The 13,732-nt window shown below is 42.1% G+C and overlaps 1 protein-coding gene across 1 annotated transcript in view; it reads left to right on the top strand.

The window, feature by feature from the left end:
• TAF3 (TATA-box binding protein associated factor 3) overlaps positions 1–13,732 on the top strand; it is a 124,998-nt gene that overhangs the window by 86,300 nt on the left and 24,966 nt on the right. The window contains exon 3 of the mRNA XM_065845278.2: positions 9,311–11,127. Within this exon, the coding sequence (XP_065701350.1) occupies positions 9,311–11,127 (1,817 nt within the window). The remainder of the gene's footprint in view (positions 1–9,310; positions 11,128–13,732) is intronic.

The following is a 13,732-nucleotide window of genomic DNA, read 5'->3' as shown; positions in this document are numbered from 1 at the left end:
TGACGAGGGGAGAAAATAGGAGATGTTGTCGTTATCATAAATCATATCATAAATAACCAAAGAGAAGCACTCGGAAAGCTGGTGTGGTGTCAGCAGCGAGCCCTTTCAGGCACGTTAGCCCAGGATGTAGCCATAGAAACCCCAAAGTCATATTGTTATCTTGGTCTTGCTGCAGTTATGTGATACAACAGTATTAACATATAGATTAGGCCATTTATAATACTAGGTGTCATTTCAGGTTGGCTTGCTTATATAGCACTTTAGTTTTTTATTGTGCCAAATGTGAGGGAAACGCTGCATTTTTACAGGTCGGTATAAAGCCATTTATAACGTATCAGCTTCACCCCTCTGTCAGTCTTGCTAATGTACTCTGTTATTGATTGGTTGTACTCTATGAATTGTCATTGTCTAATTACCTTGTCTTTGCTAATAATTTCATTTTTTAGAAGTCAAAATGTTCCTTTAAAGAGAAAACCTCTATACCTTCCCATGTACTTCGGGGCAAGTTCCAAATTCTGCCAAGGATCGTACACCCCAGGAGTAAAATGTAGAGTGAAAACCATGCAGATTCATCCAAGTTTTGGCGTTTTTTATGGCAGTTTTCTGCCCCTGATCAAAACAGATCAAACAGTGGTGGTTTCTGTGTCGTTCTGTGTTCTGCAGATTTCAGGGGAGAGACTCAGTCACAGGTAATTCAGAACAACACTGAAGAGGCTGAGCCGAGGCTGCCCTGGTAATGGGGAACTGGTTGGTTCTCACCCACCTTCTCGCTCCATCACTTCCTAAAGGTGTTTCTGTGGTTGGTTTTACTCTCCATCCAAAACCTTGAATAACGTCTCCAGACACATCAGCATAACATTGCCATGCACGTGCATTTATTCGTCTGCGTATGTGTGATCTACAAAAAACTGTTGAGCCGCTATTAAAAACTCAAACTCCCCCTCTTTGTATTTAGACAGAAACACGGTTTTGCTTCCTATTTGCAGCACAAATGCAGGACTGATATTTTGTCAGGTCAGAGAGAGATTGTAACTGATAACAATCTGCCAACGCTGTTTTTCTGTCTGCAGCAGGAAGCTGGGTGTGTCATTTGAAGAATCCTGGGTAGTGTGGCTTCATAAACATTGCATATTCTAAAAAAGTATTATAATGAGGACCACAACTAATGTCTAAAAGTGTTATTGCATGCAGTATCCTAAGGCCGCACTGAAAGCCAAAGCTGCACATTTATCTGATAGCGAAGAGGGATGCTCTGTGCCTCCAGCCTTTCCCACACCCTTAGGCTCATGCGATCCTGAGGTGGGATTTTTACTGCGCCAACTGGACAGAAAAAGGCTTTATATTTTTTTATTCTATTTTCACAGAATCACAGAATTGGCTGGGTTGGAAAAGACCTCAGAGATCATCAAGTCCAACCCTTGGTCCAACTCCAGTCCATTGATCAGATCATGGCACTAAGTGCCATTTCCAATCTCAGTTTAAAAACCTCCAGGGCCGGTGAGTCCAGCACCTCCCTGGGCAGCCATTCCAATGCCTGACCACTCTCTCTGCACAGAATTGCTTTCTGATCTCCAGCCTCAATTTCCCCTGGCAGAGTTGAAGCCCATGCCCCCTTGTCCTATTGCTGACTGCCTGGGAGAAGAGACCAATCCCCACCTGGCTAGAAGTGCCCTTCAGGTAGTTCTAGAAAGTGCTGAGCTCACCTCTAAGCCCTCTCTTCTCCAGACTAAACAAGCCCAGCTCCCTCAGCCTCTCCCCATAGGTCTTGTGTTCATGTCCCTTTCCCAGTCTTGTTGCTCTTCTCTGGACCCGCTCCAGCACTTCAATCTCTTTCCTGACCTGAGAGGCCCAGAACTGAACACAACGCTCTAGGTGTGCCCTCCCCAATGCAGAGTACAGGGGAAGGATCACTGCCCTTGTCCTGCTGATCACGCTGTTTTTGATACAGGATGGGAGACCATTGGCCACCTGGGCACACTGTTGGCTCATGTTGAGCTTCCTGTCAATTAGTACCCGCTCCCAGATATATTTCCATATGAGTTAGCCTGTTAAGACACTTCACTGTAGAGAAGGGGCAAGATGAGGATGAAGAAAGGAGGTGCAAGACTTTAGTCTGGCTTGTTCTAGCCCAAAAATTTGAGTAGCATCATGACAGACCAGGTTGGTGATTTGGGTTCAAACTAACAGATAATCTCTCTTATTTTAGCTTCAATTAGTTCCCCATTCTTCTGCACAAATGCTTGAACCCAGACAAAAGAAAGGATGGGACCATTTACTTTTAAAGCAATGTTGTGATGTAGAAGAACTACAGCTTCAGTCGTTGTGGTTTATTTCTGGCAAACTATCTATGTCTTATTCCCATGCTTGTGTTGAAAAGTTCATCTCCATTGATTTAATACCAAGAATTGCCTAATCAAGAGTGTGAATTAGTTGTTCATCAGGGTGGAGAGATAACTGAACTGGTCTTGAAATCTGTGAGTCTTCATCCAGATTATTGCCATCATCTGTATTTCAAGGCAGATGGATCTATTTTGTTATTAGGGATGGAAGGCGCTTTTGTTGACCACTCGTAGCTTCTCAGACAAGTTAAGAACTACGTTTTGGAGTGATTGATAAATGTATACACCAGGTCTCTCAGTCCTGTTGAACACCTCCGAGTTCAACCCTGGCTAATACTGGTTGTTGAAGGCACCACGCAGCCATTTGGACCAAAATGTTCCAATATAACTAATGAGTCTGGATGCTTAGCTTCAGGCATCTTTAACATCCTCTTCAGTGTTTCGGTTATGTATGCAAAATCACTATCCATACCCGAAAGCTTTTTTTTTTTATTTTAATTTTTGTTTAACGTATTTGTGGTTTCGACATTTTAGAACATACCGAGAAGGGGCTGGAATGAACTCGCTGGCGATGTCAGTGGAAAAATTTGAGACCTGTGGAAGATGAGCTCCTTGATGGTGCTTTCTTACCAGCTCTCTTCCCGTAGAAAGTGTCAATTGGAAATATCAGGGTTGGGTAATAGGCTGGTTGATCTCCTTTATACAGTAAAAGAGAAATCTGTTGATGTATCACCTGTTTGCTTAACAAGTCACATCAGTGATCAGTTGTGTTTATACGGCAGAGAAGTTATATATATAATAATATATATAACACATATATGCATGCACATATATCTATATAAAATCTGCCATTTTAAGCTCAAAATATACTGCAAGTATCCTAGTGTGTTCATTTTGCATTGGAGTATCAGGATATTGGCCTGTAGGATATCAGGATTGAATTTTGTTGCTCTTCCATTAATTTCCTTTATGGACTACAAGCACACTTTCTGTTTGTTTTGGGAAAAGGCCATTGTTATTACAAGTTAAAGAGATAAAACCTATCATGGCATAAGAAGAAACCTTTTCACTTTTAACAGAAGTCAAAAGTCCCTACTTATAAGGATATGTTAAGGATGTTAAGCTCTTGACTTAGTGACTTAAAGTTTCCCAAAAGATATCTTTGGCTTAATCTTATGCCTTATCTAGACAATAGGAAAATTGTGCTGGAAGTCTGCAGGAAAATATTGTTGGTTTGAGGGTGTTCTTTTTTTCCACTAAAAAGTTTCATTTGCTGTGGAATGCTCACTTAATTTCTTGTATTTAAGAGGCTGAACTGGCTTGGGTATAAAACCTTCAGCAAATGCTTGGAAAGGGAGATGGATTGAAGATTTCAGTGCAGACACTACCACAGTAGTTCTTTTCATGAATGCTGATTTTCCTTAGAAACCCTGACACATTCAACTTCCAGACTTAGGTACTTGGTACCCCACAGTGCAGAGGAACCCAGAGACCAGATGTGAGCACAACTGTGTGTGAAAATGGTGGGTGATCTACCGATAGACCCATATTGGGCCATTTTGCACTCGGTCAGGAGAGAAAATGTTCAAGTTTTGTTTGAAAAAGAAAAAAGGTTATGGAAGAAATGTAATTGTTGAAAACAGGCAGGTATCAGTTGCATGGAAACATCTGCTCATTCAGCACTGTATCCGTAATGAGTTTGCTTTGAAAGCTGATATTGTTTATCTGATGTACTAAATATCAAATACCACATGCCAAAATCTTGCATTATTATAATAACAAGAGTTGGCTTCCACAGGAACTGTTACCTGCCAGGGCTTCGTGTAATTTCTACATCACCCATTGCTTTGGAGGTAAGAGGCTGCTGTTCCTAACATGATATTATACTTTCTTCAGCAAGTGGTGTCCATCTTCAGGTCAGCGTGTCTGGCTCTCCTTCATCTTGTCCCTAAGAAATATTGGTTTATTCTTAGATCTCCAGCTCTTAGCCAGTTGATTTTATCCTGATACTGCCCTGTGACATACGGAAGTATTAATCCAGTTGCTAGAAGAGATGCTGGAACTCCACTTAAATACCAGCCAACAGCGAGTTTTTTGAAGCGTCAAGAGCTGAGCAGAGCTCTTGTCTGTCCCAGTCAGTGCCATGTTCCTTAGGACATCATCTAGGGAATGGCAGGAAGATGTGCCAGGGGTTCAGGTTGGACATTAGGAAAAGGTTCTTCACCCAGAGGGTGCTGGACACTGGAACAGGCTCCCCAGGGAGGTGTCACGGCCCCAACCTGACAGTGTTCAAGAAGAGACTGGACAACGTCCTCAGACACACGGTGTGAACTGTGGGGTTGTCCTGTGCAGGGACGGGAGTTGGACTCAGTGATCGTTGTGGGTCCCTTCCAACTCAGGACAATCCATGATTCTATGATTCAGCTGGAAGTGCTTTTGCTACTGTCTCTGAAACTACCAAGTAAAAAGTCTGGTAATGACCAAGATGATGACAATTTAATTTGATATATGTATTTTTATATATTTTTTTTTTTTAAATAGGTTTTCTTGCTTGTAGAATGCCTGTACATAGGTGCCTTTCTCTTGAACCAGAAGGCTTTACATCTGTTTTTTCCTGCCTTCACTTTCACCCGACCTGTCTTTGACAGGGCGATGTGTGCAGCCTCCTCTAATGAGGCGGCCAGGAGAGCCTGATAGCGCAGTACGGGTGATTGCACTGCAGTTCCTGCAATAAGGGCAGGATTTCTGTCCCTGTGTACCCCTCTGTCAGTTTTAGGGACAAACAGTCTCTCGATCATGGTGAACTTGGAAGTTCATTACTGAAGTGTTGAGTATTGCTGTCCTGAAACTGAGCCGTGGCCAAATTAAGAAGGTATATATTCAATAAGCCTTCTTGGAGTCCCTGCTGTGCTACAGGAACATGATGTACAAAGAAAGAAGTTTTGTGCTTCTTTAGTGTTTTGTTTGGGTTTTTTTTTTTTGGTTAAAAAGATGCAGGACTTTCAGTTCCTTGCCTGAACTGTTCCACTTAAGACATTTTCCAGTATTTGAAGTGGTGACAGAGCTCTGCCGCTTGCGTTTGGGATTCTAATGCTTTCTGTCCGGAGATCCCAAGGAGCTATGTATTTATCACATTCAGCTTTTACGGCACCTCGGTGAGATGAAATTATCATCACTTGTCAGATGGGAAGACAAGAAGATGTGACCTGCCCAAGATCGCTCTGCAGACCCGTGTCAGGAAAGGAACAGGCTCCTTCCTCCCTTAGCTTCAAAATCAATTCATGAAAGCAAAGAACTTGCCTTGTTACGTAGACACAGGCGGTGTTACACATCCTGATGTGCTCCGGGAAGAAATGCTGTTTGAACACACGGTTTTCTCTGAATTAGCAGCTGTCAGCTTGTTTTATTTCAGCGTTGGATAAATTAACCGGGCTGAGCCCATCCCTCCTGTAACCTGTGCATCGACTGAACCCGGGCTCTGCGCATGGGTCCAGCTGACATAATAAACAATTACTCTGTATAGCTTTAGTAATGTGAACATTAATATTGATCCAGCACTGACTTCTCTAACAAGCCCTCCCCCCCCCAAAAAATATATTTGTTATCTTGAGAAACCTCCCAAACAGCTCTAGTCTCCTTTCATTACAGGAGAGAGTTATTAGGGCAGATGGCCGAGGTGATATCCATTTGACCTATAGATGCTAACTCAAGAGTAGGATCATTAATAAGGTGGCTGGAGATAGGGAGAGATGGCAGTAAAGAGAGTTTAAAAGCAATCCCGTGCACAGACAATTGCACGTCAAGAAGCGCCGGGTCGCGAATCAGATGGACAGAGGTGAAAAAGCGGCTGCGTGGTTTTAAATGCTCATCACCGAGTCAAGCAGATGACACTTAAAAGCTGGTGTTTTCCCCATACTTAGTTCCTGTGAATCCTTCTGGAGGAAAAAGAACCTGCGACTCTTGAACATAAGACAGAGATTTCACTTTTTCTAATTAACCCCCCTACCCCCAAAAAAAACCCAACACAACAAACCTGCTTTATTGTTTAGTGCCACGGCCACAGCTGCGGTGGCTCAGGTTTGAAAGCCGCTGCCTGGCAGAAAACCAGCGCTCGCTGAGGATCAGACCGTGGCCTCGTTCCAAGAGAAATTTGGGTTTCATTTGACCACGATAGGATTCCAGATTGTCATCTGAGCATGTCTGAAAAGTGGTGAATGTGTGTCAGTAGTTAAGTGCTCGTGAACTTCCTTAGTCCCCGGATTGTTCAGGACTGACCCAGGCAATTTTTTCCAGATGTTTTGGGGGAATCCAAGTCCATATAAAAGGGATGGTAAATGCTGCTGCTTCCTTACTAAATTGTCTTTGTGGCTTGCAGGAATGTGCATGAAAGCTGGAGCCAAGACACCCCAATTTCTAGCCTCACCTCTACAAACTGCACTTTAACCTCTTCTGCCCTTCGCTGGCACCTCCACACGAGATCACAGAAACTTTGTGGGCCTGCTGCAAACTTTACTTGCCCTTATTAAAAAAAATATAAGTATTGCTTTTTTTTAATTGTACAAAACTCCAGGCCCTGTTCTCCAAACCTCCCCTGATATTGTTTTTTCACCTTTGATCCAGCAGCTGCTGGTTTTCTGCAGTCCTGAGTAGGTAAAACATGAGAAGCACCTTGGGATGGGAAGGAGTTACAAAAATATGGACTATTGCAGTGCCCTTCCGTGAGACACAGTACAACACAGTGGCTGTTTAAACAGACACCGGACAGAAACCTTTAGCAAATAAATGTTCTGATTTTTCTACTAAATGTAATTTTTTTACTATTCATTGCAGTAGTTTCTCTTCGACCTTATTCACTCTTTTTATCCCCACGTTTTTTAGATTAAAATGGTTTATGTTGCTATTCCTAAAGTCTGCACCATCAGACCCTGTCTTTCATAATGTTTGCATTTGGCTACACTTTTCATCTTGTAGCTGAGACAGAAGACTTCTCCAAATCCTGATTTTAATGTGTTTGTTTTAAATTTTACCACTCTTTAAAATTTTAAACGAAAACAAACTGGGTTGAATGGGGTTGGGAGGGAATTGCTCAGTAGCAACCGGTGCTGCGTGACATCTGATGAATATCAATTCTTCATCCCCAAAACCGTTTTGGGGGATGAAGGAGCTGATTCCTGCAACAGCTTAAACAGAGATTGAAGTTATTTCCACAATCTGGAAGCAGATTTTTTCCCCGCTCCCATAGCAGGTGCAGGCTTGGTCTGCAGTGATTTCTCAGTTATACTCGAACTTTGCAGTTTAAGAAATGTAATGTCAGTGCCCAGCCAGGCAAAACCAAACTCCCTAACATTTCTGTTTTTCACGGAAGGCTAAGACTTTATCCTCGGGCAAAGTCTCCTCTCTGGGCTGGCTGCTGTAAATCCTCCGGGCCCTGGCAAAAGCCAGAGTTGCTAGCTCATTTTACTTAATTTGTGATGCTGGCAAGATTTGTGCTGCAGCCCAGGGCTCTTGACTCAACCCTCCTAAATCAGAGCATTGACATTACAGCAGAGAAACACCAGCGCAGAAAACCTGAAAATAAACGCCTCGAAAAGAGATTTTTCAGAAAGATGCTGCCTTGCAAAGCTCTAAATGGTGTTAGGGTAACGTTATAAGTTTCTTGGTGTTTGCTTCTTTAAAACCACCTGCTCATTAAGAAGTTGGGCTTTATCTGCTGTCATAATAAATGGTTTTTGCTACGTATTTCATGCGAGAATGTTAGGGCACTTGATACCTTTCTGCAGAAACCCTGCTAGACAAAATGTCATACGTTTTGCAGGTGGGTAAACAGAGACATGGGTTGAAGTGCAATGAGGTTGTCTACACAGGAATGTCAACCAGCATAGGTGTAATGACGTAATTACAGCAACTATAAATGTGTCAGGTTAATGCCGGTGTGCTCGTTCTTATTCCAGACTAAGAATCCTTTTTCCTGCTTGGATAATTCCATTTTGAAAGTGAGGAAGCGTATCCGAGAGGATAAAGTGCTTGGCTGTGGTTGGGGAGATCAGAGGTTCTCTTCTCAAACCTGCTCTGGATTTACTGGGAGATCTCAAGTGAATTTTCTCCTTTCTCCGCACCATAATGTCCCATGTGTAGGACTGAAGATGGCATTATATGTAGAGGCAAAAAAATAATTGCTATTAAACAAAAAAAACAGAGCAATCGCAGAGATGGTGTCCACAGTGTCTTGTAACAGTTGGTGCCTGATGTCCACACTGTGCTTATTTCGAGGTTTATTTTATTTCCAAAAGCTGGTTTTTTTAGGTCTCGTAGCCTGAATGTGACTGAAGCACTTCAGATGCAATGCTGGGGTGTTCCCGTATCATCGTAACAGATAACGACCCTGTGCAGCCAGCACTTAAGATGGTATCGGAGGCAAACCTGGCAGATTGAGTGGGGTTTAGTCCTCTGCTTTAACCTTCAGACTGTGCCGCTACAGGAAAAACAAACCAGGCTTAGGAAGACGTTTTCCTAGTAGCTAATCCGTGGTCAAAATTGTGTGATATATAAGCAGGACAGATGGTTTGAGTGAATTTTACTTTCAAGTCTGCTTTGCATTCTGCTTTGTTACAGGAAAAACTACTTTGAGGTTCGTGGTGTTGTAATCCCACCAACTTCAGTGAGAAATAATCAGGGTGTTTTTTAGGTGGAACTGACACCTTGGACCTTCTCCACAAGGTCTACCCTCAGATCCTTTGCTCATGGGTTTGATGTTACACCGCAATGAGGGCACCTGGCAGTTGTGGTGGTGACCAATGCAAGACAGAGGGGATACAAGACTTTCCTTCCAAGTAGAGGAGTAAGAACCTGTTAGGTGGCCACTTACCTCTTATGGGCTGAGATACATGTGAACATTTGCTCTGCTGCCTGTTTGTTTCTGTAAAACACATTTTAATCATCCTAATGCTTTTTTAAAATGTTCTTTGTTACAGAAGAGGAAGAGGAACAGGTGCCTACCGATGGAGGTACATCTGCAGAGGCCATGCAGGTGCCACTGGAAGAAGAAGGAGATATGGAAGAGGACGAGGCAATTAATGATGAGAACTACTTGAGCAAGAGACCATTAGAAAGTCCTGACGCGGAGGAATTTCCACCTGTGAAAAGGCTAAAACCGTCCATTTCCAAAGGGGACACCTTGGATGGAGCTTTGGAACCACGTGAGCCTCTCAGCTCAATAAATACTCAAAAAGTACCACCAATGCTTTCTCCAGTTCATGTTCAGGACAGTACAGACGTACCCCCTCCGTCACCAGAACCACCAATGTTGGCTCCCATTGCAAAATCGCAAGTGCCAACCCCCAAAACTTTAGAGACAAAGCCTTTTGTACCCAAAACAAAGTCCAAAACAAGTTCTCCAGGACAGAAGACAAAATCACCTAAAACTGCGCCCTCCCCAGTGGTAACTGGAAGCCCCATACGTTCACCAAAACCTGGTTCCAAAGAAAAAAAGTCACCGGGTCGTGCCAAGAGCCCAAAAAGTCCGAAAAGTCCAAAGGTTCCTGCTCATGTTCCCCAACCACCTGTCAAGCCTGAAACACCAAGTAGAACCCCTCTGGCTGCATTAAGTGACAAGATAGGAAAGGAAAACATTCAAGTAAAACAAGGACAGACGCCACCTGAACCTACTGCCAAGCCAAATATTGAAAACCAGACTAAGAAAGCGCCAGTAATGGACAAGACCATTGATGATTCAATCGATGCTGTGATTGCTCGTGCGTGTGCAGAACGAGAACCGGATCCCTTTGAGTTTTCCTCTGGTTCTGAATCAGAAGGGGAAATTTTTACCAGTCCTAAAAGACTTTCTGTTTCAGAGGCTACGACTCCTAAACCTTCTGTTTCTGCCAATAATACAAATAAGGCAGGAGCGACTCCAATACCTCCCTCAGGTGGGACTTCAAGTTCAGACATTTCATGGACAATGGATGACTCAATTGATGAGGTCATTCGAAAGGCAAACATGGGGACACCTTCTAATCCACCTGCCAACTTCACTTACTTCTCCTCTCCTTCCGCTTCACCGCCAACTCCAGAACCTCTTATCAAAGTCTATGAGGAGAAAACCAAGTTGGCTTCATCAGCTGAAGTGAAAAAGAAATTGAAAAAGGAGCTGAAGACAAAAATGAAGAAGAAAGAAAAACAAAAAGAAAAAGATAAAGAGAAAAACAAGGAGAAAAATAAGGAGAGGGAAAAGAGCAAGGAGAAGGATAAAGACAAGGAAGGAAACAAGGAAGCGAAATTTCAGTGGAAGGAGCTACTCAAAGAGGAGGATCTTGATCCTTATAAATTCAAGCTAAAGGACTTTGAGGACGCTGACACAAAAGTAAAGTTGAAAGATGGCAATACCAAAAAAGAGAAAGAAAAACATAAAGATAAAAAGAAAGAGAAAGAGAAAGGCAAAAAAGACAAGGATAAGAAAGACAAAGAGAAACTTAAAGATAAGGCTAAGGAAGATAAGATAAAGGCTCCATCAGCACCTCTTGTGTTACCTCCCAAGGAAATGTCTTTGCCCTTTGTCAGCACACCAACTGCCATGAGGCTTCCCAGCATGTTACCTTCCTTGTCTCCAATGCTTCCCGAAAAACTGTTTGAGGACAAAGAGAAACCGAAAGAGAAGAAGAAAGACAAAAAAGAGAAGAAGAAAAAGAAAGAAAGGGAGAAGGACAAAGAAAAGGAAAAGAAGGAGAAGGAAAAGGAGAGGAAAGAAAGAGAAAAGAAAGAGAAAGAAAAGGAGAAACACAAACATGAAAAGGTAAGCTGTTTCCATGAGTTGAGATGGCGTAACTGCCTGAAAAATGCACGTGGATTCCTATATTTGCTGCTGAGCGTTGTTTAAGAGCTTTGAGGAGATGCGTGATTACAGGTTTGGTGTTTTTTAAACATAGCAGCTCCATGGAAGATGTCCTCAAACAGATCCAGGGACTGTCCCGCCTCTTTGGAAGATAAAACAAAGGAAGTTCAGTTTTGTGAATTTGAAACATGAGATTGCCTTGCTGGTTTTCCTCCATTTATTTCGAAAAGTTGGGGCTTGGGCTCAACAACAGCACACACACAAATGTATGTAGCGTTGCAATGCACAGATTTTGTTCTGTAGATTTCCCTTAGTCAGAAGCAGCAACCATACACCTTTACTTTAAATTTAGTTTCTAAAAGTCTACGTTTCAAAGCTTGTACGAGTCTGTAAATTACAAGGCGGAAATAAATGAGGTGCCTTCAAATAAACAAGTTCACCAGTTATTTCTTGTTCAGAAGAGCTGCTGAATCCTCTCTTTGCGTGACCGCCCCCTTATTGTTCCCATTTGTTTGAAGTAAGAAAATTGTTTTCAAATTACGGTCTAAATGTTCAAATGTCACCTTTCGTTTTGAGTCTTATGCTTAAAAGAGAGAAGGGGAGAGCTGGTTTTCAAGTGGGTTGAGCTCCTTCCACTCCTGTAACTCTTAGTGATTTACATCAGCCAAAGATAATTTCTTTTTTCCAATATCACCGAATCTTCAGAATATATTTAATATTTGAGAAATGAAACCAGCGTATTTGCATGTTATCAGATTTGAAATCCCATTAGAAACAGCTCCCCTAATTCAAGGCTTGCTCTAATTTTTTGTCACTTCACCTTGTAATACGCATTAAATTGTTTTTTTAAATAAAAAAGAAGAAAAGAAAGAGATGGTCTTCATACATGATAACCTTGGATACAGGATTTCCTAAATCTCTATCCTTAGCATTAGGAAGCACTATGTAAGTTCTGGTTTAACCAAGATGCTCTTTACATCCTGCTTGATGTATAATGCTCCATTCGTACAAGCTCAGATTTGGGACATTCCTCATTTTCCTTTGTTGCCACTGCACCCTATTGTGCTACAAGCTGGACTTGAAACAAACGGCCAATTTCAAAACTCAACATAGTTTTTAAGCTGAAGAATGCTTTTTTTCAGTGTTAAGATAAATGTGTAACTATACAAAATAGAGATGAGTTGCTTGTTTTTTCATTTCGCATTTCTTCTGCAAATCTGTGTATCTAGCTTGCTCTAGAGCAATACAACAGGTACACAAACAAGCACAAACTGGTAAAGCTTCAGTATAGATTGGACATATATATATATATTAGGAAGAGGAGATCAACAGTAATAAAAACTTGGCCAAATTAAATTGACAAAGCTGCCATTACATTGGCAAAAAGTCCCTGTCAAAAGATAAACTTTAAAGCTAGAATGCATGAAAGAATCCCCAGATAGAATTAAAATTTAAACTGATTCTTGATAGATAAGCTTTTTTTAAATCCACATCTTGCTGCAAGTCAGGATTTTCAAAATAAATTTCCCCTTTAAATCTCTTGAGCGATTTTCATTTTTTGCAAGGCCGCACTGCTGGTGTCCTGGAAAAATGGAGAGTTAGAGCTTTATCAGTTGGTGCCCTGAGGTATGTGGCAAAGAAGCTAAATCCTTGAAGATTAGCAAAAAAAATGCAGCACATGGCAATAAGGGGCTTATATGACTACTAGTATTAGTTCAGGTGAAAGAAGTATTGCTTATACATAAAACTGGACAAATCCACTGACAATGTATTTTTAGTTAGCTACAAAGGAGTCTTATATTGCTGGACTTTACCTCTTTGGTGATTTGGGAAGCTTAGTAATCCACTGTAAATGCTCTTCTGCTGGCCCCAATTCCCAGTATTACTCCAGAATGCTGCTCTTTCGTTTTAACCCCTAAAAGTACATGTTTCCTTAATTTAGCTTGTAGGTTACACAATGACTTATTTAGCCAGCGGTTGCATTGTGAGAGCGAATGATCAAGTTACTGCTCGGACCCTTAACCTTGCACAGCGCGAGCACAACCTGCAAGATGATTTTGTGGCTTAACTGCAGTTTCAGCTCTTGATGGCCAGTAGAAAACATCAGATTGCCATTTCTAACATTGCCGTGCTTAAAGAGAAGAGTCACATAATGCTAATGTTTCCATTTTTGAGTGTTGTTATAGTTATTACCTAAGCGTGTATCCCACCCTGTTGGCGAATTGACACTTTTTTATCAAGTTTTCCCTGTAATTTGGCCCCGAGCTGCTGGAAAACACAGAACAGCAACCAATACTCTGCAAAAATGGCAGGAGGGCGAAGCTGAAAGCTGCACGCTGGAAGTGATGGGTGGTGGCACCAAGGACCAGGAGTTTTGTGCGCAGGGCTTGCCTACAGCTCCGTGCTTTGCAGTGAGTGTTGGGGCGCTGCTCCTGGAGCCAGAAAAGGAGACGGCGAGCTGTGGGCTGCCTTGCATGCGCTGCTAAATTAAAAGCAGACAGTTGAAGCGGTTACACCTCATTCTACGATGGAGATTACTGGGTGTGCTGTAGGAGTGACTGAGCAG

The sequence above is a fragment of the Patagioenas fasciata genome, chromosome 1 (genome assembly GCF_037038585.1).
Source record: "Patagioenas fasciata isolate bPatFas1 chromosome 1, bPatFas1.hap1, whole genome shotgun sequence".
NCBI classification, from domain to species: Eukaryota; Metazoa; Chordata; class Aves; order Columbiformes; family Columbidae; genus Patagioenas; species Patagioenas fasciata.
The sequence above is the reverse complement of the archived record's forward strand: the minus strand, read 5'-3'. Positions and strand labels throughout refer to the sequence as shown.